The sequence below is a fragment of the Hevea brasiliensis genome, chromosome 14 (genome assembly GCF_030052815.1).
Source record: "Hevea brasiliensis isolate MT/VB/25A 57/8 chromosome 14, ASM3005281v1, whole genome shotgun sequence".
Classification (NCBI taxonomy): Eukaryota; Viridiplantae; Streptophyta; class Magnoliopsida; order Malpighiales; family Euphorbiaceae; genus Hevea; species Hevea brasiliensis.
The window spans coordinates 3,025,710-3,051,483 of record NC_079506.1 but is presented as its reverse complement, the minus strand read 5'-3'; the positions used below and the strand labels follow the sequence as shown (position 1 = coordinate 3,051,483).

The 25,774-nt window shown below is 34.2% G+C and overlaps 4 protein-coding genes and 1 pseudogene across 7 annotated transcripts; 3 read left to right on the top strand and 2 right to left on the bottom strand.

Moving 5' to 3' along the window:
• The first annotated feature begins 4,645 nt into the window (after positions 1 to 4,645).
• Positions 4,646 to 7,457, top strand: LOC110669305 (G-type lectin S-receptor-like serine/threonine-protein kinase LECRK3). Its single transcript, XM_058135646.1, has one exon. The coding sequence runs from the start codon at positions 4,809 to 4,811 to the stop codon at positions 7,218 to 7,220; it is 2,412 nt and encodes an 803-aa protein (XP_057991629.1). The 5' UTR covers positions 4,646 to 4,808; the 3' UTR covers positions 7,221 to 7,457.
• A 36-nt stretch (positions 7,458 to 7,493) lies between these two features.
• LOC131172479 (protein SRG1-like) lies at positions 7,494 to 8,996 on the bottom strand (annotated as a pseudogene).
• A 12-nt stretch (positions 8,997 to 9,008) lies between these two features.
• LOC110669306 (protein EMSY-LIKE 3) lies at positions 9,009 to 16,578 on the top strand. Of its 3 annotated transcripts, XR_009143660.1 has the most exons (11): positions 9,013 to 9,366; positions 11,925 to 12,133; positions 12,226 to 12,335; positions 12,456 to 12,708; positions 12,802 to 13,008; positions 14,143 to 14,211; positions 14,911 to 15,153; positions 15,240 to 15,308; positions 15,416 to 15,479; positions 16,077 to 16,221; positions 16,262 to 16,578. XR_009143660.1 is itself a non-coding variant. In XM_058135649.1 (10 exons), exons 1-10 carry the CDS (start codon positions 9,339 to 9,341, stop codon positions 16,118 to 16,120), a joined length of 1,296 nt encoding a protein of 431 aa, XP_057991632.1. In that variant the 5' UTR covers positions 9,013 to 9,338; the 3' UTR covers positions 16,121 to 16,578. The 3 variants fall into 3 exon arrangements, 2 of the variants coding, with proteins under 2 accessions (XP_057991633.1, XP_057991632.1); XM_058135649.1 differs by having other exon boundaries at positions 16,077 to 16,578; XM_058135650.1 differs by lacking the exon at positions 14,143 to 14,211 and having other exon boundaries at positions 9,009 to 9,366; positions 16,077 to 16,578.
• Positions 16,579 to 17,500: 922 nt separating this feature from the next.
• On the top strand, positions 17,501 to 21,247 carry LOC110669315 (zeaxanthin epoxidase, chloroplastic). 2 transcript variants are annotated; one of them, XM_058135647.1, is made up of 10 exons: positions 17,501 to 18,431; positions 18,772 to 18,934; positions 19,019 to 19,093; positions 19,170 to 19,270; positions 19,385 to 19,500; positions 19,565 to 19,776; positions 20,069 to 20,160; positions 20,446 to 20,566; positions 20,718 to 20,821; positions 21,094 to 21,247. In XM_058135647.1, exons 1-10 carry the CDS (start codon positions 17,965 to 17,967, stop codon positions 21,101 to 21,103), a joined length of 1,461 nt encoding a protein of 486 aa, XP_057991630.1. In that variant the 5' UTR covers positions 17,501 to 17,964; the 3' UTR covers positions 21,104 to 21,247. The 2 variants fall into 2 exon arrangements, with proteins under 2 accessions (XP_057991630.1, XP_057991631.1); XM_058135648.1 differs by having other exon boundaries at positions 17,561 to 18,395.
• Positions 21,248 to 21,612: 365 nt separating this feature from the next.
• LOC110669313 (uncharacterized) lies at positions 21,613 to 25,457 on the bottom strand. The gene is made up of 3 exons (XM_021830916.2): positions 24,814 to 25,457; positions 24,178 to 24,736; positions 21,613 to 22,821 (listed from the first exon to the last, which is right to left on the bottom strand). Exons 1-3 carry the CDS (start codon positions 25,215 to 25,217, stop codon positions 21,850 to 21,852), a joined length of 1,935 nt encoding a protein of 644 aa, XP_021686608.2. The 5' UTR covers positions 25,218 to 25,457; the 3' UTR covers positions 21,613 to 21,849.
• Between the last annotated feature and the right edge of the window lie 317 nt (positions 25,458 to 25,774).

Here is a 25,774-nt window from a genome sequence, read left to right as displayed (position 1 = left end):
ACTACATAAATATATGCATATAAGTGATGCATGGGCATGCTTGAACATATAATAATATCGAAATTACAATTAAAATTAATATTCTACTCACAGACTTAACAATGGTCACTGAGGCGGCTGGGCGGAGGAAGAAGGTTGTCCCGGCTCACCTAACAATTTTATTACAATCATTTAATAAATTTGACTCAATACAAACAAAGAAAAAGACCAATACGTCCTAAGTCGTGCCGAAAATCCGGCAGAGTCTCCCCTATACCTAAGACCTACCCAACCTGCAAAAGGGCTCAAAATACACTTCTATACTCACAATCCTTATATCCACAACTCAATCACATCACACAGCCCCTCCTGGGCCCATCAAATCAATCATCCATCACAATATGTAAAATTTCAATTTAGTCCCTATAATTGACCATTTTTGCAAAAACTGCCCAAATCAGCTCTAAAAATTCTAAAACTTTGCCCCGCGGTCCTTAGCAATATTACTAAGCTATTGCAAAAAGAATCATAATTTTCTAAGCTACCACGAATATTTTACGGATTTTTAATTCTATTTAAGCACTAGAAAATTACGTAAAAACAAGGTTCGGGTTTACCTTTGCCGATTCCGACTTCGGGAACGCGCCGACGTCGACAATGGGGGCTAGCCAAAACCTCGGTCCAATTCGAGACTTTTCCATTTCGCAAACCCGCCAATCGTCGAATTTCCGCGAATCGAGGATACCTACATGAAACCCATAACACGGGGGTTAGTACATAAATTTTTCAGAATTTTCTAAGCTCATTTAATGCTCGGAAAAACACTGCGAAGTTCCGTGGGACCCACCGAAAAACGGTTTTGGAAAAATTCGAAATTTATGTCGTTGCGAAGCTCTCGACGAGTGGAGCGTGCTGGTAGCCTCGGTTTTCTCGTGGGATTCACGGTTTTCGAGAAATCTAGCCCAAAAGTCGAAATGGGCTAAAAACTTCCCGAGCAAAAATTGGACAAACCACTCGATGGATTTCGGCGTTCTTGGTGTCTATGGAAAGCTCTCGCCGAGTAGATGATTTTTAACACAAGACCCGGTCCAATTGGTGGCCGGATCGACCGGATTTTGGCCGGAGAAGCGGAGGGGCGTCATGAAGCGTTCCGGCCGTTAGCGAGGCGGGGGATACCGGGAGGCGAGCGAGGTGGGGACGCAGAGGCGGGGAGGGGAGGAGAGAGAAAAGAGAGAGAAAAGGGAGAGGGAACGTCGCGCGCGGGAGGAAGAAAAAGAGAAGAACATCGGTCCGATTCGACCGGTCCGATCCGGTCCGGTTCGATTCGAAATACAAAATTTTGAATTTTTTACTCTGCCTCGGGACCGAAAACGAGGTCCAAAAATTCTGAAAAAATTCCAGAAAACTCAGAAAAATACATAGACTCCAAATATATTTTTAGTTTTGCCACGTAGTCTTTAAATTAATTTTTAAAAATCATCAAAGTTTATATTTTCGGAAAATCGAACCCGATTTTTAAAATCCAAAAAATCTCAAAAAAATTCCTAAAATTTAAATAAAATTAAAATACCAAAAATGCTCATAAAATTTAAAATTTTGGGGTGTTACAGTGGTAGAGTTATGGTTTGAGAGTTTAAAGTGATTGTATCTTGCTCTTTTTTATCATAGTGAAACTTTTTATATTGTCTTATACGTGTACGTAGACCTTACGGTTGAATCACCTTAAATTTTGTGTTATTTTTTTCTATATTGTGTGATTATGTAATTTATGTGTGTGTCTTAGATTTATATGCTTGTTATAATAAATACAATCCTTTTCTTATCCTTGGTGTCAGAAATAAATAAATATATATATATAGAGAGAGAGAAGTCTCAAAAATTATGAAAAACAAATAAAGAATTTAAATAGAAGAGAAGATGCGCAAAACAATTAAGTTTTACTGAAACAAATAGAAAAGTTGAAATGGAAAATCAACAAAAGAGTAAATATAAGTCCAAAATGCTCAATTTTCTTATAAGTATACTTTCAAGAAATTATTATATATTACTAAAAGAGGTGTACCTTTTATTATTCTTAAGAACAGTAAAATGTCCCTCTTACCCTTCTTTCTATTTATTTTCTTTTATTTTATATTTTAAATTATTATTATTATTATTATTATTATTATTATTATTATTATTATTATAGGGGCGTTCTGTTTCAGTTCAGTCTGGAATTTGTCTAGGAATCGAAATCGAAACCGAACCGGGATTTTAAAATTTCGGTATGATTTTGATTCGATTTTTCATTGTTTCGGTTTCAGTTCGATACAGTTTTCGGTTCTTCGGTTTCGGTTCAGTTTGATACGATTCTAATTTGATTCTCGGTTTTTAAAATAATTTTAGGTAATTATTTTCTTAAAAAGACATACTTGAATTAGCATTTAAGTTTTGAATTAAATTATTAATACATAATATATCATATAATATATCTTTTAACTATACATAAATTATATAATCTTTAATTATAAGGTGTATATATAACTTATGATTAAATATATTATATAATATAATAGTATATCATATAATATACATTTTAACTATTTATTAATCATATAATATTTAATTATAAGACAAAAATATAATTAAGAATATATATATGTATATATATTAATATAAGATAATAGTATATTTATAATTAAGAATAATAAGATAATTTAATATATTTATAGTTAAAATTATTAAAAAAATATAAAAAAATAAAATGTAATATTAAGTTATATTTAGTTTATAATTATATATATTTATATTAAAAGTATATAATATATTTAAAAAAAATATAAAAATATATATATATAAATTCTGTTCTCAATTTAATTCTTAATAAAAAATTAAAATTAAATTAAAATATCAAAATAAATTTAATTTGATATGATTTTTCGATTTAATTTGATTTTCAATAAACATGCACAGGCCAAATATATAATTGCAAAACAGAGGCATTTGATACGCAAAGACAGGCACGTGGCATCAATCATTTTCTTTGCAATTTTTTTAATCAATTTTCTTTGCAAATACCTTTTGAAAATGTTACGTAGTTTGAAGATATTATTCTTTAATTATTTATTTAATTTATATTAAGTATTATTTTTTAAATTAATTTTAAAATTACTTTATTTTATGATAAAATATTTTAATTCATGCATTAATATTATATTAATAGATTATCAAACTTCCATTTCATTACAACAAAAATTTAATAAAAATAAATTATTATTTTGATTAACATTATTATTTTTATATTATTATTATTATTATTATTATCTAAAAATGTTAAAAAATTATTTATAGACTTTTTATAATATCGATTTAGAATTTTTTTTAAGTAATATTCACTTAGAATTATTAATATATTAAATGTGTAAATTTGATTTATAAGTAATAAATATATTAAATGTGTAAATTTAATTTATAAGTAATAAATAATTAAATTTCTTTGCTTTTAATTTTTGATGAAATTTATAATATATTTAATTTATTTTTTTATTGGTTTTAAAATGTTTTAAAATAATGTGCATAACATTATTTTTATATAATAAGAATAATGTTAAGCCATCTTTAGATAGATTAATCATTTATTTTTCTTAACCGATATTACTATTATCTTCTTTTATAATTAAATTTAAAATTAAAATTTTTTATTATTAAAATTATATTTTATTTAATATATTATAATAATAATTAATTAATAAGTATTTTATTATTAACATTAATTTATCTTAAAGTTAGGTAATATAGTGAATGAATATAATTTTATTTTAATTTAATTGATTAAATATTTTAATAACTATTGATAAATAGTAATTTTATTTATAATATAAAAGTATAATATTTATATTATTTTAAATTAAAATTAAATATATTTTTTATTAAATATATTTTTTATATAAATATTTTTGATTAAATATATTAATAAAATAAATATAAAAAAAATTTTGCAGCATTGTGCGGGACTTTAAGCTTGTATACTCTAATTATAAGCATACTTTTCAAGAAATATACTCTAAGGGAATTTATTTTTGAGGAATTATAATATAAATATGAATGATATAAAAATTAATTTTTTCAAAAAGTAATTTTGCTCCTAAGTTACAAAAGATAATAATATTTATAACATGATTTAAAGTGTAATAAATTTAAATTATAAATTAATAAATTATATTACACTTAACTAGAGAAATATAAGTTATAAGTTTCTCTTAGGCAAATTAATTTCTTTGCATTAAGAAAAAAAAATGACATATTTCTTGATAAGTTAAATTAATAATGTAAATCAAACAAAAGAGTTTTACTTTTTTCAAAAAGTTAATAGCTTTTTATTCTATTTACCATAGTGAAATAAGACTTAGTGAACGTCCCTTTTAGAGAGTAAAATAAACTTGACCATTTTTCTGAAAAAAAAAAAAAACTCTCATGATAAGAAGGAAATTTAAATACTACTACAAAAAAAAAAAAAAATAAACAACTATGATAATAAGGAAAAAAAAAAAAAATTTTGTAAGCTTCCCTACTGACGTCAACATTATATGATTGATAAACTTATCATCCAACCATTTCCAAACAATTATTGTCCAAGTTTATCACACCCCAAAAGTAGTGGCCAGTGACCAACTTGAATAAACCTCTCGAAAAAGTCAAGCTTTGGTGCTGTTTTTTCAAGCCATTAACGACTAAGACTTTGAAGCAGGAATGGCCAAGGGCTGATCATTTCTTCTTTAAGCCATTAAGCCGGTAATGATTGACACTTAAGCACTAGCTTTGCAACCTCTACTGTGCCTGCTAAATTACCCATGGGTTTTTTTCACTACCTTGTCCTCTTCGTTCTTCTTTCTTTACCAGTTCTTTTAGGAGCACAAAAAGCAAACATTAGTTTAGGATCATACCTTACTGCTTCTGATGACGCTTCCTGGAGATCACCTTCTGGGGATTTCGCCTTTGGATTTAGCCGAATCAACAATCAAGATCTCTTCTTGCTAGCCATCTGGTATGAAAAAATACCAGGCAGGACATTAGTTTGGTATGCAAATGGAGACAATCTAGCACCAAAAGGATCAAAGCTTCAGCTTAATAATAATGGCAACTTCACACTCACAGGTCCGCAAGGTCAAGAAATCTGGAATCCCAAGTCTAGCACTGATGGAGTTGCATACGCTGCCATGCTAGATGATGGTAATTTTGTTCTTGCAGGAAGAGATTCTAATTATTTATGGGAGAGTTTCAAGAACCCCACAGACACAATCTTGCCAACTCAAGTACTGGAACTTGGAGGGAAGCTATCTTCTCGGCAAACAGAAACAAACTACTCGAAGGGAAGGTTCCAGTTGTTCATGAAAACGGATGGCAATCTGGTGCTCCGTCCTATTGGCTTGCCCACTGATTTTCCTTATCCAGCTTATTACGAGAGCAATACTGATAGTGCTGATGAAATGAATTCTGGCTACCGAATGGTCTTTAATGAGTCAGGTGATCTCAATGTTTTCCTCAGGAATGGAAGTGTTGTCAACCTCACAAAGAACAGAACAAAATCCATGGGAGATTACTATTACAGGGCAACGCTTGATGCTGATGGAATTTTCGCACTACATGCTCATCCAAGAACTCAAACAAATGGAAGCTTGGGGAAGACCTGGTTTGCCATCTGGTCAGTCCCAGATGACATTTGCTCCGATATGGACGCTGGTACCCCTACTGATTTGGGTGGTGGCCCTTGTGGATACAATAGCTACTGCAGACTTGATGAAAAACGAAGGCCACTTTGTGAATGCCTTCCAGGGTTTTCCCTCTCCGATCCAAACAATAAATTGAATGGCTGCAAGCAAAACAGAATTCCAAATTGTCATCAAGACAATGCAAAGCCTGAGGATTTGTATGAAATGCAGGAGCTACCAAATACATTTTGGCCAGTTTCTGCAAACTTTGAACAATTACCGGGGGTAGATGAGGATGATTGCAAGAGATTGTGCCTTCATGATTGCAACTGCATGGTTACTACCATCAGGGAGGGGACCTGTTGGAGGAAAAAGCTCCCACTTTCAAAAGGAAGGATGGATTATAACGTCTATGGGAAGGCTATGATCAAGGTAAGCAAATCTGATGCTCCTTCTGATGAACCCTCTGCTGGGAATTCAGAAATAGAGAAGAAAGATAGAGCAACTTTGATTCTGGTGGGAGCAGTGTTCTTGGGTAGCTCAGTATTCCTTAATTTCCTATTTGTAGCAGCAATATCTCTGTTTGTTTTCTACTCATACAAAACCAAACTGAAACCAACACACACATCCAATATTTTAGAACCAAATCAACGCACTTTTACATATAGAGACCTAGAAGAAGCCACAGATGGATTCAAAGAAGAGATCGGAAGAGGTGCTTTTGGCACTGTATATAAAGGAGTGTTATTATCATCAAATTCAAGAACCTATGTTGCAGTCAAGAAGCTAGACAGGATGGTGCAAGAAGGCGAGAAGGAGTTCAAAACAGAAGTAAGCGCAATAGCCAAAACCCATCACAAGAATTTGGTCAGATTGATTGGATTTTGCGATGAAGGCTCCAACAAGCTTTTGGTGTATGAATTCATGAGCAATGGCACCTTGGCTAGCTTACTTTTTGGAATGTCAAGATCTGACTGGAACAAACGATTGCAAATGGCGTTTGGGATTGCAAGGGGACTCACATACTTGCATGAGGAATGCAGCACACAGATAATCCATTGCGACATTAAACCCCAAAACATTCTCCTGGATGATTCATTTACTGCAAGGATCTCGGACTTTGGATTGGCTAAGCTTCTGATGAGTGATCAAACTCGTACACATACAGGCATTAGAGGGACCAGAGGATATGTTGCACCAGAATGGTTCAGGAACATGCCAATTACAGCAAAAGTAGATGTTTATAGTTATGGAGTGATGTTATTAGAGATCATTTGTTGCAGAAGGGGCCTTGAAATGGAAAACGAGAATGAAGAGGAGGTCATACTAGCTGACTGGGCATATGACTGCTACAAAGAAAAAATATTAGATAAACTAGTGGAGGATGATGAGGAGGCAAGAAATGACATAAAAAGGGTAGAAAAGCTAGTGATGGTGGCAATATGGTGCATCCAAGAGGATCCATCTCTAAGACCCTCCATGAGGACTGTGACACAGATGCTTGAAGGAGTTGTTCAAGTTTCTGAGCCACCATGTCCTTCCCCATTTAATTAGTTCAATCTGCTGAAACTATATCCTTGTCATATGTCTAGTTGTATTACTCTCTCTCTCTCTCTCTCTCTCTCTCTCTCTCTCTCTCTCCCGTGTGTGTGTGTATATATGTGTGTGTGTGTGGCTGCCCGTGTGTATTTGGATATAGATTAGTTTATTTTAAATGTAAATATTTAGATATTCTTGTTTATTATTACAGCAGCATATGATACAGCAATAAGCAACTTCATTATTTATTGTTATTAATTAAGCAGGAGTCTTTGCTAATATTAATCATTAGATTTTGAGAGTGTTAATGAAGGGAATTCCTGATCCAGGTTTTGAGCTAAAAAAGCATTCAAAATATTCCTTCATTGTCCCACTCCTGTATAATTTGCTGGACCAATTCTCCAAGATAAGTTTAGATAGCAGAGAGCAACTGTTGTAATCCTATACTATCACCACATTCGTGCACGAGAGTGATCCCATGGACATCAACATGTGGCTTTAATGATCCCTATAACTTTCTCATGTTCTGGACAAGCTGGATAAAAAAATTCACCCTCATATCTATTTCTCTTCTTTATTATAAACCTCGTAAAATTCTTCATCCTTAATCTCAAGCCCCCCATCGTCATAAACCTTATTATTGATACTGTAACCTCTCGCATCTTTTCACCATAACTCACGAATATACCCCTGCATGATTAGTAAAGAATTCTGATGATATAGTAAATATATTAATCATTAATTAATACCCACATAATTAATATTTATAGAATTAAGTTATACCTAAATTTGTAAGGGTTTCCTGGCCAAGATTCCAGTATTTTGCTTTGAATGGGAAGAAATTTTTGAGGGAGAGCGAATCATGCCACTCAAGCTTTTGCTCTTCTCAGTTTACAAACAGATTGCCACAGCGTTCATCACTTCTCGGCTTTTGTGCCAAGTGCTTCGTCTCTTGTAAGGGAAGATCGAAGAATTCTTGAAATTGCTTCCTCACGTTCGTTAGAGATGCTATGAAACTCCATGATTTATTAACTGCAAAATTCCAATCCTTTCATATAAATTTTTCTCTTTTCTTCATCAGTACTAACTTAATCTAATGATTAAGTGTGAATTTTAAATTATTGAAAATTTATAATTTTTAACATCTATAAATATAGAGCATGAAGTTGCCTGAAATATAACCCAGTCTTTGCATGCAGAGCGAAGCTTGTGAAGCTCCACAGCTTGGGTCTCTGGGTTGACCAGTTTGGTCATATCAATTGACGGCACTCGAAGTAGTGATCACTGGAAGGAACGGTGATGATGTAGTTGATGTCATCTCTGACGTACCTTGGTGGCACTCTCTGGAACGCTTTTTTTTTTTTTTTTTTCAAAGCTCTCTGGCGCTTGCAGGCTCTTGTACACTTGGAACTGACCAATGAATATAAAAATATAATTTTTATTAAATAATTCACTTTAAAATAAATTTTATTTATTTAATTAATTATCAAATTGATAGAATCATATTTAAATTCACAATTTTTACTAGAAAAAATAGATAAATGGACTACCTTTTGATATTGAAGCCCAAGTTTCAGTCTAATGATACTCCAAAATTATTGGTGCACTTAAAATATTAAAAAATAATATTTTTTTATATAAAAATAATTTTTTTATAATATAATAAATAATATAATTATAAAAAATAATATATATATTTTAAATACACCTAATAATTTTTCATAAACTATAATAATACGGCAAAGAAACGGATCTCAAACCTAAATATAAATTAAAAAAAAACCATGTCATAAATCAGTTTCAAGTCCGGTCTTTTTTTTTCCCCAATTTTTCTTTTAATTTTTTTAAAGAGTTTATCAAATCACTCCCCAGTTCTCAACTCAACAAGTCCTTCTTCGAGCTGATAAGAGATAGAAATTCCTCAGGGTTTTTTCTTTCCCCTCTCTCCAAACATTTCAACGATTATGCGAGGAACTGAGCAGGAACGATAGCGTATTTTGGTTGAGCTGATTATGTAGCCCTTTTTTTCAACAATATTTGGGTCACAAATTTAAGATTGGCTTCGAAATTTTAGGGTTTTGACTGGTTCTTTTCCTGAGCTAAAGGAGTATCATTTTGGGTATCAAGCTGGCTATGGATTACGAGCCTTATGATAGCAGTGGTGAGTTTTGGCTCTTTAAGATCAATTTTTTTTTTAATTTTTTTTTATATTATGTGGCGTATTGGTTTTCGAGCGGCTTTTCTTGGTGGATTAGGGTTAAGGTTTGCATGAATTTTTATTGGCATTGGTATGCTTTTGCGGGGTCTTCAAAGTAAAGCTATAAATTGAGGATCTTTTGGGGTTTTGGAGCTAATGATTGGGGTTTTTGTGTTGTACATTGACTGTACTGTTGTCGAATTTGATTTTATAACTTGTGTTTTTGAATTTGTAGTTTTCATGAGATAATGGTGATGTGAAATTGTAATTTTGATTGCTTTGATTGGTTCTTGATTGCTGAAAATGAGAAAAATTTAAGCTTTAATTTATGTGGGAGTCGAGCATGAAAGCTCACTACCGAAGGTGTAGTTTTGCTGATGTAAACGTAAATTTGTAGAATTTTGCTAGTGGGTGATATTGATTTTATCCTTTTTAAAATGTTAAAATTTGTAATCTTTTAGCGAAAATTGTAATCTTGAGATCTTGAAGTAAGTTTGTCTTCTTGTTTTCTGCATCTTTCTCATTTCATATATGAGCTAGCGATTTTGCTTTTTGTGCTGATGGTGGCTAGTAGCAGTTTGATTCCTTTTAGCTTATTGAACATTGCTGGATAGTAAATTGCCTTAGGATTTGAACTTGGAATTTATTTTGATTCTAATTATTTATTATGCATGCTCTTGGCACATAAGATTTATAGTGTTTTAACCATCTGATTATTTATTTGTTCCTTTCTAAACCTAGTTCTAATGGTGCATTAAAGAAGAAAGTATGCATAAAGACTAACTTTTGCACATCATAATTCATCGACCTTCAAAGCAGTGTCTAGGAGTTTGTATTGAACAAATTGATGATGAATTATTAGAGAAAACCAAAATAGAATTTAGTAGTAATAAAGTGGTAGATATAAATTGAAGCTTTTGTCATCTTTAAAAATCAGTTGTTATGGAAATGATTATATGCTATCTATATTTGAGGTGTAGTTTTGACTATTGAACTTACTATCTTTGTCATGGTTTTAAATAATGGCCATTACGTTATGTAACGGCTGTTATTTGAAGGTTTTTTAGCCTTCCGTCACCGTTACACCTGTTATTTAAAGGCAACAGAGAAAATGCATCTGTAATGGCCTTTCATAACGGTACCATTAAGTAATGGTAACGGTCCGTTACCTCACTGTTTTTTCGGTCCAAATGGGGCAATAACTCTTCCTCACGCTTTGTTTCTGGTTTGGGGAGTTTTAAGGTGCTATGTCTCACAGTCTCCCTTAACTTTCCATTCTACAAATCTTTCACTTCTTGTCTCTTGAGCTAAGATCATCAACTAGTTAGCCAAGATCCTAAACTATATTTCTAGTTCAACACATCCATATCTTGCAATAGATGAGTTATTTATTTATTTTGTTGGTTTTTTTTGCTTATTTGTTGAAGAAAATTATGTTTGATGCTAGGTTTTTTTTTTTATTAAATTTATAGCATGAAGCATTAGTTTGCCTGCTATATAGTTTTTTTTTTTCTAATTTTGAACTATTTTCAAAATTAATTTTAGTGAAATACATAAGTAATTAGAAAATAACATCAAAGAAACTTTTTCATTGATGTTTGTCAAGTATAACTTTTGTTCTTTACTATCTACATGTAGTTATTTTAGTTTTAAATTGATTAATGCTAATAATATCTAAGAATAATACTTATAGTTTTAAATATCTATTCATTTCGTGAACTTTGTAAATTTTTCAAAAAAAATTGTTACTGTTATATTACGGCTGTTGCAAACCTGCTTCTGCTATCCGCGACTGTGACCGCAAACGCGGTCGCGATTTAAATTCATGATCTTTGTCACTTTGCAATTTAGAAAAGTATAGGATTTACCTTTTTTTAGTATGTTAACGATTGAACTATTGAAAGTAGAAATTAATAACAAAAGATTGGGGAAGTTATGAAAGCCATTTGTAGATTAGCAACATTTAGTACAGAGAGAGAGAGAGAGAGAGAGAGAGAGAGAGAGAGAGAGAGAGGGGGAGGGAGCGGGAGGGAGAGGGAGAGAGAGGGCAAGGGAGAGGGAGAGGCTGAGAGAAGGGGGGGGGGGGGGGGAGAGAGAGAGAGAGTGAGAGAGAGAGAGAGAGAGGGAGGGAGGGAGGGAGGGAGGGAGGGAGATTTTTGGTTATTTCCTGCACCTCTATGTCGCGTCTTTTTTGTTTCTGTATGGAACCTGTCTTTTTCTTAGAGAGAGAGAGAGAGAGAGAGAGAAGGGGGAGGGGGCATTTTTGGTTATTTTCTAGACCTCTATGTCACCTCTTTTTTGTTTCTGTATGGAACTTGTCTTTTTCTTTTAGAGAGAGAGAGAGAGAGAGAGAGAGAGCATTTTTGTTTATTTTCTAGACCTCTATGTCACCTCTTTTTTGTTTCTGTATGGAACCTGTCTTTTTCTTATTCTTTTTTTCTTTCTTTTTTTAATTATATTCAAGTTGCAATGCTAATGACATGGAGTTTAAAGATGTGGTTTGTTACTTTGATTATTTTCAGGAACTGATGATGATCTTCCCCCATCACATCAAAGCCGAATCCCTAGAGGGGGACGTGTGGCTGGGAATGGAAGACCAGTTGCACCTTCTATTCCTTACCCTAGGATGTATGGTGAAACTGATATGGAGACCCAGATTCATCAACTAGAGCAAGAAGCTTACAGTTCAGTTCTAAGAGCCTTTAAAGCTCAAGCTGATGCCATTACTTGGGTACTTTTTTTCATTTTGTTTTCATGAATCTAATAATTTTTATTTTGTCTTATAAGGTCTATTGACTGCTACATGAAATGTATTTTCTTCAGGAGAAAGAAAGTTTGATAACAGAGCTTAGAAAGGAGTTGAGATTATCTAATGAGGAGCATAGAGAGCTTCTTGGCCAGGTTAATGCAGATGATATGATAAGGAGAATAAGGTCTGTTAAAATGCAAATCTATTTATCTTGCTAGAGAAGCTGGAACTGTTTTTCTGATTTTCCCAATATTTGGTTCTGATTGTCTTTTAATGGGTATTATATTTGAAATAATATCATTAGGGAGTGGAGACAGACTGGTGGGCTTCAATCCGGCATGCTTGGTACCGGTCAAGCTGTTCATGACCCAATACCCAGCCCTACTGTCTCTGTATCTCGCAAGAAGCAGAAGATTACTTCATCAGTACCTTCTCAATCCTTTGGTGGACCATCTCCTTCGTTTCACCCACAAGCTGTTTCTGCTTCACACCAGCCATCTTCATCAACTGCTAAACGAGGACCTGTCTCAGGATCAAAGAGCAAGAAGCAAAAACCTGTAGGTTAAGAATTTTGGTTGATATGCAAAAGTTTGTGAATTAATGCTCATTTTTATTGTCTAGTTGCTTAATTTTTGTTTAATATTTTGCAGGTTTTACCAGGTGCTTCATCAATTAAGTCCATTCCATACCCATCCTCAGGTCCATCGGGAAGGGGTCAAGTAGCAAATAGGGTTTCTTCTGGTGCTGCTCCTGAAGGGGCTACACGAGAATCATTAATTGGGAAGAGAGTCAAGACTAGGTGGCCTGATGATAATAACTTTTATGAAGCTGTTATAACTGACTACAATCCAGTTGAGGTATGCAAGACTCTTCTCCATGTAAAACTCATGGTTTTAATTGCGGTCATGGCTGTGTTCGTGGTAACAGTCGCGAGTAACGAAAATGAGCCTGTAACGGCTGTAACATAACAGTAACGGCCTGTCACTGTGCAAATTTTTTTGAAAAATTTGCAAAGATCATGAAATGAATAAATATTCAAAGATACAATTATAAACTAAGATATACAACTAAATAATAAGCACAAATATATCAAATAAAGACCGTATATATCATTAGTATTAATCAATTTAAAACCAAAATAACTAGGAAGATTGTAAATAACTAACCTTATTACCACCAAAATGAGTGTCTAGGAGGTTATTGATTATCTTGACTTTGATCCTAGGGCTAGGATTGAGAGCTTTGATTGTTATCTTAGGTTGTAAACTTACTTACCATGCAATTAGGTTGTAAACTTTTTTACTATTTAATCTATGAAAATTAATTGCAAGAGTTAATTTAATGATTATTTATTTTTCTTAAATTTTATCTTTCCAAATTCCAAAGCCTAAATTTATACTTAGCAAATATTATTAAAGCCTAAAACTTTCTTTGATATTATTTTCTAATTATTTATGTATTTACCTAAAGATGATTAAAAAATAGCTAAAAATTAGAAAAAAAAAACAATAACGCACCCTTTATTCTCCTTTACTTCAAAACTATCTTGTCTATTTGATGATTTATGCTCTTGAGCTCAAAGATTTGTAGAGAAATGAAGGATTTCACTTGAGTTAGTTGTGGAGAAAATTAAGAGAAAGGTGAGAGAAAATGGCTTAGTTGTCTAGAGAGAATGAAAAAGTGCTAAAATGAATGAGAAGATAGTTTTTTGCCCAAAAAAAATTCCCTCTACTTTCATTTCACATGAAAGAGGTAAAAAAAAGCCAATAATTCTTAGATGAAAAAGTAACAGCTGGTATGACTGTTACTTAACGGCCGTAACGGCCTTTTGGGTTACAAATTTAAAATTCCGTTAAATAACGGTGGTAACGGTAAGGGTAATGGTAACGGTAAGCCAAAAAACCTTTAAATAATGGCCAGCCGTTATTTAAAACCATGGTCAAACTTTACTTTCAAGTGCTTATGTAGCTGAATTTCACAACTGTTGTTAGGGACGGCATGCTTTGGTGTATGATATTGGATCGGCAAATGAGACATGGGAATGGGTTAATCTTTCAGAGGTATATCTGTTGTTTTGTCCCTTTTGCTTTTGACCTTGTGAACCATGTTGCCCTTTTTTTTGTTTGGAGAGATGATAAGGAAGCATATAATATTTTCATGGAAACATTTCATAATTTCACTACCTAAAAACCAGTTCTTTATCCTCCTTGCTTTCTTAATGCTTATTCTAAAGCTTTGTGCATGAGTAATGAATCTCCAAATGATTTTGCACTTCTAAGACAATCTTTTTTTATCCCTATGGCATGATTATGCACTTGATTACAATCTAGGTGCTTAATGGTGTATCATGAAATCCATGCATGGTCAATAAAACCAAGTTGGAAGATTGCAAAAATTATGTGCTGGTTTATAGTGAATACTTAAATGACAGCTTCCAATGTCTTTTTACTACTAGTAGTAGTAGAAGTAGTTACTAGTTAAAATTAATGGTCATTGGTATGGTGCTCAGAGATCCATATTTATGAAATGAAAGATGAGTCTTTTACTGAGCAAGAATGTTTTCTCTCAAGTCTCAGCATAAGAAAATTGATAGAGGGAATCTGACACAAGGAATGCCAGACTTGTAAAAAACTGTTACAAGCCTTCTCAGGAAAAAAGAATTATAGAAAACTTTCTAAGTCTCAAATACCGTTTTCATTCTGATAATTAAGTTCATTTTTTGTTTTTTACCTTCCACTGATTCATATCCTCTCTTGCAGATCTCTCCTGAGGATATACAATGGGAAGGCGAGGGCCCTGGTGTCTCTCATCGAGGGGGTTATAGTGGATCAGGCCTTGCAATGAATAGATCGGTAGGTCGGGATAGTGTTCCAGGTGTAGGAAGAGGTAGAGGTATCACAAAGGGTCAATCCAGAAAAGATTTGTTGCCATCACAGAATGGAATTGGAAAGAAGTTGCCAGATGATATACAAATTCTTCACACTGATACTCTAATCAAGGAAGTAAGTGAGTTGGTTGATTCGCAAGAGGAACTATAAATGTATACTTTTTCTTGTAGATCATTTATTCATTGGTGAATTTGGATTAGGTGGAGAGATTATTTGGTGCAAATCATCCTGATCCTCTTGAGATTGAAAAGGCAAAGAAAGTGTTGAAGGTTAGACAATAAATCATGCAGGCACCTTGCTGTCTGTCCTCGATTTCTTGATTTATTTTAGTGGTTTCATCAATTTTGGAAAATTAGTTAATTTGTTTACAATGCAGGACCAAGAACAATCACTTATTGATGCAATTGCAAGGCTTGGAGATATTTCGGATGGTGAAAGTGGTACTTATCATTCTATCTTGCATCATTCTTCTGAACTTGCCTGGATCCATGGCAACTAATTTTAAGATTTCCTAATTATTAGGATCCTATTCAAGCAACTTTGGATATCACAACTCCCCTTAGTTGGCAAATGAATAATCATTTGGTTGTGGTCTCTAAGCCCCTTGTTCGTATCTCAAGTTTAAGTTGAACTTCTTGTTTGGACAGTCTGGATCTCTCTCAGACTGGGCTTTAGGCTTCTAGGTTTTCGTCCAGAATATGTTATTGGCAAAACCAAAATCAACAGTAGTGTTGTCCTCTTTGCCACCAACACAATGTTAGGGCTGTACTCTTTGCTATCTGCAGATCCTAGTCCAGTATTTGTACAACATGGAAACTCATAATTGTCCATCTTTTTTTTTTTTTTGGAATGGCCAACTCAATTTTCACCAAACAAGTACTTCATAGAAAATAGTGGGTGAAATGTACTTGCGTAGACTTCAATGGAGATGAAAGATTAACAGGCGATCATGGATTTGAGACTTGTAGTCTTTTGAGTTGATTATCGAAGTTTATTTCCTTTCTTGATGCCCAATATTGGTCTTCTGCTTGAAACAGATGAGGGAGGCCACCACTATGGGCAGGCAATGGAGAGAGAATGACGGGAACAGTTTTTTGATGGAATGCTGCATATCATATACTTTCAGTTGCAAAATGGCTGGAGAAAGGGAAGACTCAGAGATGACAAAAGATGGGATAGAAGAGACTGACGGAATCTTTAGAGAGATGCATCTGACTTGAAGGTCATTTTCTTGTATAATACTTTGCTATAATTATATGTTTCTCCTCAAATATGGGATGACTTTGGGTTTGGGTTATTTAGGATAGGTATTGTAGGCAAGCAAATTGTTGTAGCCAGGTGATAAATTTTTAGTTAGCAGTAAAATCTTGTTTAGTAATTAGTTTGCTCGTGATGTATAAATTTTGTGTTATGGCTACATCTTTTTTACACTGGGAGTTGCAAATAACTTTATCGCACTCCATGTAACTTGGATGAAAAGAATCATCTTTCTGATTTTTCTTGTTAATGATAAAAATAGCATTTTGTGAGTTGTTTTAATGAGACCTTCTGTTCCTGGCAAGTGACTTGCTATTCCTGTCAACTTTTGGCTTCTCTCCATCTCTACATTGTCATCAGAATGTCTGAAAACAAGCCAGCTTTCTCTTGCCCCTCAGCTTTTCTGTAGCAGGGTGTGTGAATTTGGAATCTATGATTCTCCGGTCATTTCTGGGCTATTGTACATATCTAATGTCCTGTGAGGCTACTCAAGAAGGTAAGACGATAGTTGTTTTCAACAGGACAGCAATAAGAAACGGTGCGCAAAGAAAGGACCAATTTAGGGACAATGCATTGAATCTACTCACTCGCATGCCATTTTCCATAATTACATCCAATATTTTGATCTCCACTTGCACCATGTGCTCGTCTTTTCTGAAATCAAGAACACCTTGTTGGGTTTCCTTTCCATTTTCTCTCCTCCTTTTTTCCATTCAACATTAGCAGTAGTTTCTTATTTCTATGTCAAAACGGGCTCATCTTTGTTAACACTATTGCCAGGGCAATTTTCAATTACCTAGTCACCTGCTGCTTTTATATATATGGCCACCGATTTGGTTCGGGTTCAAATCGGCTGTCTTGGTTCATCGGTTTAAAGGGGTCAGATTAAGATCTTTGTGATTTTGATTGCAATTACGGTTTGGTTTCAATTTGTAAAGATTAATTTTTTTTAAAGGAAATAAATCTGAATTTAATTTGAAATTAAATCAATTTTTCACTTTTAATAATTTAATTTAAAGTTGATTCCTATCAAGTCAATTCATATATTTGATTTGACTTCTAAATTTGAATGATCTTATTCCATTTGAATTCTAAATCAGGATCGGATCGGACGGTGGTCATGCCTTCCTTTGTCCCTCCTCTTTGCAGAGCTACTCTTTCTCTTGTGGGCCACCAAAGGCCAACAATGTTAAAAAGGAAAGATGCCCGCCACTTGGCCTTAGTCAATGTGGCTAGATCATTGTATGTTGTCTACATTTCATGGTAAATGCCTCGTTTTACAATTACTCTCTGATAGGAAGCCCCTCCCAAAGGCTTTAATGAAAGGGTCATCGCCACGTGTACCCAATTTGGTAAAAATAATTGTTTTCTATGGGTTTAATTGAAGTATTTTAAGATTTTTTTTTCCCTTTTTTTATGGGTTTCCAAATCCAGTTGCACGTGCTTTTCCCATCTGGGTTTTCTTGGCGGAAATAAAAAATCACCTTTCTTGGTTCTCTTTCTATTCAATTTTTGTATATTCACATGCCTTTAGTACTAGGTATAGAATGAGACCTATAATTGCTAGCCTGTCTTATGCACCTGATACTATGGTAACCCCTTGTAATAAGCAAAACTGCTAGTCTACTCGTTAGTGACCAACTTTCCTCTCTTCTTGATCAATAGACAATGGCTACGCTTCATTCCCTTAGTTCTTTCCACTGCCAATATAAGAACTGCGATGGGATTCTTGATTTTAGATCCAAAAAGTTTCTTATCAGAAGATATGTAGTGAGATGCGAAGGAAGTTATCATGATCAAGATTCTTGTAAAGAAAGAGATGGAAAGAAGAGGCTTAGAATCTTGATAGCTGGTGGGGGTATAGGGGGTTTGGTTTTAGCTTTGGCAGCAAAACACAGAGGATTTGATGTGAAGGTGTTTGAGAAAGATTTGAGTGCAGTGAGAGGGGAAGGTAGGCACAGGGGTCCAATTCAATTGTTGAGTAGTGCTTTGGCAGTTTTGCAAGCTATTGACGAGAATGTTGCCAGGCAAATCATGGAAGCTGGTTGTGTTACTGGTGACAGGATCAATGGACTAGCTGATGGGGTCTCAGGTGATTGGTATGTTGCTTGTTTCGCTTATGACTTGGAATCATGGTAATTTTCTGTCATATTTTTTTTCTTTCTTTGCAAAATTGCAGGTAAATGCTATGATTCTTGATAAGTTGCAGAATAAATGAGTGTTTTTCTTGGAGGATGCTTGATTTTTCATTTTAGCTCTTTACTTGTCTTGAGCAGTTACCTGGTTTAATAGCCCATTAATTGGAATTGGATAAACCATTTTTAAAGCTATGGTTTAAATTGTTTGATGAGGCAAGAAATTGGATTTGTATAAGCTTTGAATTTATTTTTGCATTCTGCTCTATCTAGATTTTCTTGTGGACTTGAAATTGGAAGTTAGTATTTTTCAATTGATTGTTTCTTGTTCTTTTTTCAGGTTTACTAAGTTTGATCTTTCAACTCCTGCTTTGAAAAAAGGGCTTCCTGTCACTAGAGTAATATGTAGAATGGCACTACAAGACATATTACTTAAAGCGGTGGGTTTAGACATAGTAAGAAATAAATCTAAAGTTGTTGATTTCATGGAAGATTCTACCAAGGTAAGAGCATGTCCTAAAACCTAGATCTCTGTCACAACATGCCGATTTAGTGATCAGAGACACTTTTGCCATGTGGGATATCAGGTCACAGTGATCCTTGAGGATGGTAGGCAATATGATGGTGATGTTTTAGTTGGGGCAGATGGAATATGGTCAAAAGTAGGATTCTTCCCTTCAAACTCTTTTTATTTTTTCTATCTCAACCTTCTCTTATTATGTTCCTTGAATACCTTAGGTACGATCTAAGTTATTTGGGAAAGAAGACGCGAAATATTCAGATTACACATGCTATAGTGGGCTGACAAGCTTTGTTCCACCATATATTGATACAATTGGGTATGTGAAACTGTGTCATTTTGCCATAGCTTTCTGATTAATGACACATCAATAGATAAAGTTAGACGGTATGTATGAATATCGGGATTGTTTTCGTTGATGTATGGTATGAAGGTATCGCGTGTTCTTAGGATTGAACCAGTACTTTGTTGCTTCAGATGTTGGACATGGGAAGATGCAATGGTATGCTTTCCATAAGCAGCCCCCTAGTTATCCTGATCCACCAAAAGGTAATTTTGTCTTCTGCAGATCCCATGATTTCAACTGGAAATTTAATGTCTTCAAATGCTTCAGGTAAGAAGACACAGCTGCTAGAATTGTTTAGAGACTGGTGCAATGAAGTGACTGAACTAATATCAGAAACACCGGAAGATGTGATTTTACGGAGGGATATCTATGATAGAAATATGATCCACACCTGGGGGATAGGTCGTGTGACTCTGCTGGGTGATGCTGCTCATCCAATGCAGCCGAATCTTGGACAAGGCGGTTGCATGGCAATTGAGGTATATACGATCATTCATGACTAAGCTTCTTCCCTTGATAAGTCTATATCATAAGAAAGTATTTGCAATTTTTCGAGCAAGTGTGTGCATCGTCATAAAAAATGCCGGATTTGGAAATTCTAGGAAGAAAAATGAACCTTTTCATGAATGGTAATTTGTTTGTTGATAATTCAGATACTGCAACCATTTTTTCCACTTTGGAGATATTTATTGGCCAAACAGTGTCTCAAAATGCAATATTATGAGTTCTTATAGGCGAATACTTATGCTGGAAACTACATTACAAGTGCAGGATTGTTACCAACTTGTACTTGAGCTTGAAAATTTTGTCAACAGTGGGTTAGACCTTCAACAGTCTGATGAGATCTTCTCAGCACTTAGAAGGTAAATGGTAAAACAGAACTTCCCCATAGTTAATGAAAATAATGCTAACTTCCTGATAAGATCATCAAATACGTACTTGGCTCAGCTTGTGTAGTTGAAATTGAACTTACCTCCACCAATTGATGATCCTCTCATTTAAAGTTTAAACCATTTTCCTTTCTTTTCTTTCACTGTTGCCCCCATACTCTTATGAGATTGATCAAAATCATTTATAGCAGCCATTATTGATTTATTTATCCAGTAAAAAATGTGAAATGCATTCTGGTATGGCTTTATTATGAACAGATATGAGAAGAAAAGAATGTTTCGTGTTAGTACAGTGCATGCAGCCAGCAGAATGGCATCAAAAGTGCTTACTGCTTACCAACCTTACATAGAGTTTGGATTTGGATCTGCTCCTCTATCTGTAAGTTTTTAACCTCCCTAATTTCCTTTCTTTGATTTTATCAGTGCATGAATTTTCTTAGGCTTCATCGGATAGATGTAAATCTTCAATCATTTCAAATGCATACCTATGGAAATGGAGCCTAATATATAACTTATAAATGGCATTGCAGAGTTTATCAACCATAAGGATAACAAAACCATCGGTTCACTTGGCACGTCTGCTTTTGCAACTTTTCTTGCCACAGTTCATGACCTGGATGATTGCTGGTGATGGGTAAGATGGAATTCTTTGAAATGCTACTCAAGTAATATAAAACATCTATTCTAGTTGTATATAAAAGGATAAGATATTAAGTAGGACTAATTTTTCAAAGTTCATGAAGCCAGAATTAAGCTTGATGAGTACATAAAAAGTCATTGGAGTCTCTTGATTTACTTTTTCCATTATTTTAAAATAATTTTCTACTTGATTTTAGTTTTTAATCCCTTTTTTTTTTTTTTTGAGAGTACATAAAATCAAACATTTTCATGTTGCTATTCTTGCAGGTTAGGGTGAGAGGGGAAGAGAAGCAATTGAAAAGTTAATACAATCTCTAGAGTTTCACATGTGGTCATGTATATTAGTTAAAACTAGATTACTATATAATATAACATGCTTTGATGGAATCTGATTGCAGTTAGGTTTCTAATTTGAAAATAAGGAACTATTCACTTTCCAAGTTCCAACTAAATTCCAGTTACAGGGACACAGGAGAAGCTACTATGCTGCAGCAGCAGCAGCCACATGAAAATTGTGAATTTTCTAAACTAGGAACCCGATGTTCTATTGTTGTCAAATGAGATCTCAATCTGAGATGTAAACCTTCAACTTTTCACTTGCTAATTAGCTTAATTTGGTAAAATCCCAGGGTTCAAAATCTGTTGATAATGACACACTTTAAGCTTTTTGACTATGCTGAAACTGTTCACATTACACAAACACAGGGAAAAGGTGGGATAAAATAAAAGAAAAGAAATGATGGATACACGGCTACCACAGTTTTCATTTGATCTAAACACTACGTGTAAAATAAAGAATTAAAGTGTTGCCCAATGTTACATAGGGTGAAAGATCACAATAATACATGCTAATCCAGTTATATTGAACCCAACGCCCCCTAATATACAGAATTCACTACCATCAATGAGTTTTAATTTTAATGATACTACATTCATCTTTAATACTGAGGTTTTGAGTTCTGAGTCCTTGTCAAAGCTAAATGAGCCCCAAAAAAATAGCTATATTACATATAAAGCCAATATCTACCTCCTAGACCGCTTTGTTGGCCGCTTCGCTGCCTCCTTTCCACTGCCTTCCCTCCCCCGCTTTCCTGAAACCTTGCTTGTCTCCGCTCCCTTCTTTGATGGCCTCCCAACGTTTCTTTTGGATGGACTACTCTCCTCTTGTTTCTCATCGTTGTTTCTCCTCAAGACCCTTTCTTTCCCTTTTTCTACCTTCCCAGTACCATCAGTTTTTTTATCTCCACTACCATTGACACCTCCCCTAGTATTCTTTGATGTTTCTACTGGAGAATTTTTCTTTATTCTCTTCAAGAAATCCACCGCACTTCGTTTCTTATCCAATGCCAATGCTTCAGTTTTCTTCTTATCAGTTTTCGGAGTTTCAGGCTTGTCAGCATCAGCTTTTGTTGTAGGACTTGCATTTTGCTTCTTGCTTGGAGCACTAGTAACTTTGGTGAGATTTTTGTTGGTTCTTCTCGAGCTTCTTGTGCCAGTTGCAGGCTTCTCCTTCGACTCTATCTTCATAGTACTCTGTTCAACTATTGTTGGCTTTGGATCACTAGGCTGTTCAGTGTCATTGCTTTGCTGCGGCTGTTGTTGCTGCTCAATCTTTTGTCCATAGCCAGAAGAGGAAGGCTTCGCAGACAATGAACTCCGTTTGCGACACACTACAATGGGAGCTGAACCCTTGAGCAATGAGTTTGATCTTTCAAGCTCACTTTTGGGCTGAGATGCAGTATTTTGAGATGCTACCGTAAACTCAGATTTCTGGGTCTCTTTTTTCATTTCATTTGAGAGAAGCAATCGGAGTTCATAAGCTGCAAGTGATTCGGTTGAGGATTTGGGGAAGAAAACAATAGCATTGTTGACAAGAAGCAAGAGATCTCGATAGAATGAGAGATTTGAAGAAGAATAGGATCCTTGTTCCAGCTTTGTCTCTATTGTTTCCAAATCCAGATGCTGCCTGACCATGTTTTTATACGCATCCGTTTCCTGAAATAACAAAAGCAGTATATAAATTATCTTCCTCATCAAGCATGCATACAAATATGTATATCCAACACCCAAAAGGACTAATTGATGGAACTAACTATTGCAATATCAGAAAAGTGGTGTCAGTTCTGACAAATGATCGAGTATTCAATGAAGTCCATTTGTGTCATGCACAGTTCAATGGGAACAAACTCAAAAGGCGGTAGTTGGTTTATCTCAAATGTGAAACTCACTAGCGTTTTCTTTTCTACCAAATTCCTAGAGTTGGCAAAATTTAAGTATGGGTGCACATCTATCAATTAGATTCGACCTGAAAAATCCCAAAATTAAATAAATCTAATTTAATAGGAGTTTAAATCAAACCATATCAAATAAGGGGATAAAATCAAACCTAAATTACACAATGCAATATTTTGATTTTTTTTTTCTTAATTTTTCTTTAAAAAACCAAACCGAAAACAATAAATTTAACTTTCAAATCGAACTAAATTATTAAACAAATCAAACTATATTTTTGAATTAAGGAGTTCTCACTCTATAAAAAAGAACAAGGGTTGGGAAAAAAATTAAAAAGGGAGAAAAAAGTAACTATATAAAAGTAATACAATGTTTGCTACGTGTTTCTCGTTAGGTGTGAGAAAACATTATTGTTCCTTTTACCAAAAGTTTGGCCATTAACATTACTATAAGAAAACTTCAAAAAAAAAAAAAGTAATAAAAGAAATCTTTTTTAAGTTCATATTATTGCCAAAACATCTGCTGCCCTTAAGCAAAAGAAAATCTCAAACCTAATTTCCTAATTTGATGGCTTGCGAACCTAAAATTCATGCAAAGAAAAGAGATTAGTATTTGGAATTATTTTTTCCCAATATGAAAGGAGCAAATATTGGATACCCTTTATAAGGTAGGAATGATCTCTGTTGCCATCAATTATGGGAGAAAAAGGAGAGTTTTGGATTCCAGATGTGCTACAAATATAATTAGCACCAGTAATATTTTCATAAATAAAATTAAATTAGGAAAATGACAAAGTGGTCCCTAAACTATTTTTTGGACTCTAATGAATAATTAATCCCACCAGACCTTATTGTTGACCAATAAAAACAAAAGCTCAACTATATCGGGTAAGGATTTATTCTCACTTAACATGCAAAGGCTATTGTCAAAATGAATTTATATAAATAAATTATTTATTCATATTTATAAATATTGTTAAAATCTTTTTTTTTTTAAATATAAACTCTTTTTTACATTCAACTATATTTAAAATTAATTTTATAATGTTAAATATATATATATATATATAAGCAATAAAAAATAAATATTAAAAAAAATTTTTTAAACGGAAAAGCCCACCTGAGTTTCGAGCCGGCCCTCAAACAACGAACCGTGTCTATGGGCCCGAATCATTTCGATCAACCCAATCAACGGCTCAGATTTCACGGTCGCCCCTTTGATCCCATCGCCTCCAATTTCTTCCCCCCTCTTCCTCTCTTTCCTCTTCCTTTTTCTCCCTAAACTCGCTGAACTCTGCACCTCACTACTCAACTGAGTCACTGAGTCACCCAACTCGTGCGATTCCTCTCCTCCTCCACCCACCGGTTTCGAATTAGAAACGCTCAAAACCGGCGCTGCCTCACAAGGACCTTCCTGAACCGGCTCAGCTTCCATCTTAACCCCATCCTTCTCTGCCGTCTTCTGTTCCGATCCGGTGGAGTTCGACTCGTTCACCGACCGGTTTTCCCGGTCAGATTCTTCGCCGCCGGAAACGGAATCCTTCTTCTCTGGTTCGTCTTTTTTGTCGTTTTGTGAAGCCTCTTGTTCCAGATCTGGTATTCCTCCATCATCGTTTTGGTTACCTTGCACGCTTTTCTCTCGCTCCTCCTCCAATCTCTTGACCTTTAGCTGCAGAGAACTGTGAAAGAGTTTTTCAGATCTAAATTATGAAAAAGAAAATTTCAAAAAATTTCTAAAAAAAGAAAGAGACTCTACAGGATGGAGACATCGTATCGCTGAACCTCTTGTTTGAGCTCAGCTACACGAAGCTTTCTCAGCTCTTCAAGCCAAGGAATGTTAGCGACCTTATCACCACTGTTATTATCATTATTATTATTATTGTTATTATTTTCTTGTATATCATGTTCGTTACATGTGGTGGCGGTGGTGGTGAAGCGACGGTGGAGGTCATGGTATTTTTGCTGGCAGTTCTCGGCGGTGGTGAGAAGGTGGGGGAGGGAGCTTTTGGTTTGGACTTCCATGGCGACAGAATCCCAGTTCTTGAAACCGTGGCGTTTGACGGCGCATGCTAAGAGGAGCTCCTCCCAGGTACCCCATGTTGGGCTGTGGGTATGGGTTAGGTGGTGGCTCTGGTTCTGTGTTTGGTTGTGCTGCTCCATATGATTGGGGAAACGGGTCTATTAACTATATTCTATTTCTTCTCCCTCCATTACTTCTCAAATAAAGAAAAAAAAAAGCTAGGGTTTTTTAGATCTTTATTTAATCAAATTTAAAAATAATGATGTTAATATTTTGGGTATGATATGATTTTGTAATACAAATAAAGAGAATGAAGGTGGTGGTTTATAAAAGAATGAAGCATGGGAATTTTTTGGAAGAAATTGTAGCCTTGGCCTCTACTGTTTTATGGGTTTCCAAAAGCTCTTATATTGGGTTTAGTGTACCAAAATGCCCTTGTGTTTTATTTGATTGGTGGGTTCAAACAAATAGTCAATTTTATTTTAAATTAAAATTTATAAAAATTCAAATCATTTAATAGTAATTATTAATCAAATAAATTTTATTTTATAAAAACTAATCAAATTAAATTATTTTAGTTCTATTCGTTCAATTAATTTTTTTTTATTAAAGTAAGCTTAAAAAATTACTATAATTTTTATGAATAAATTATTATTAAATTTTTATCTTTCATCAAAACTAATTATTTAATTTATAT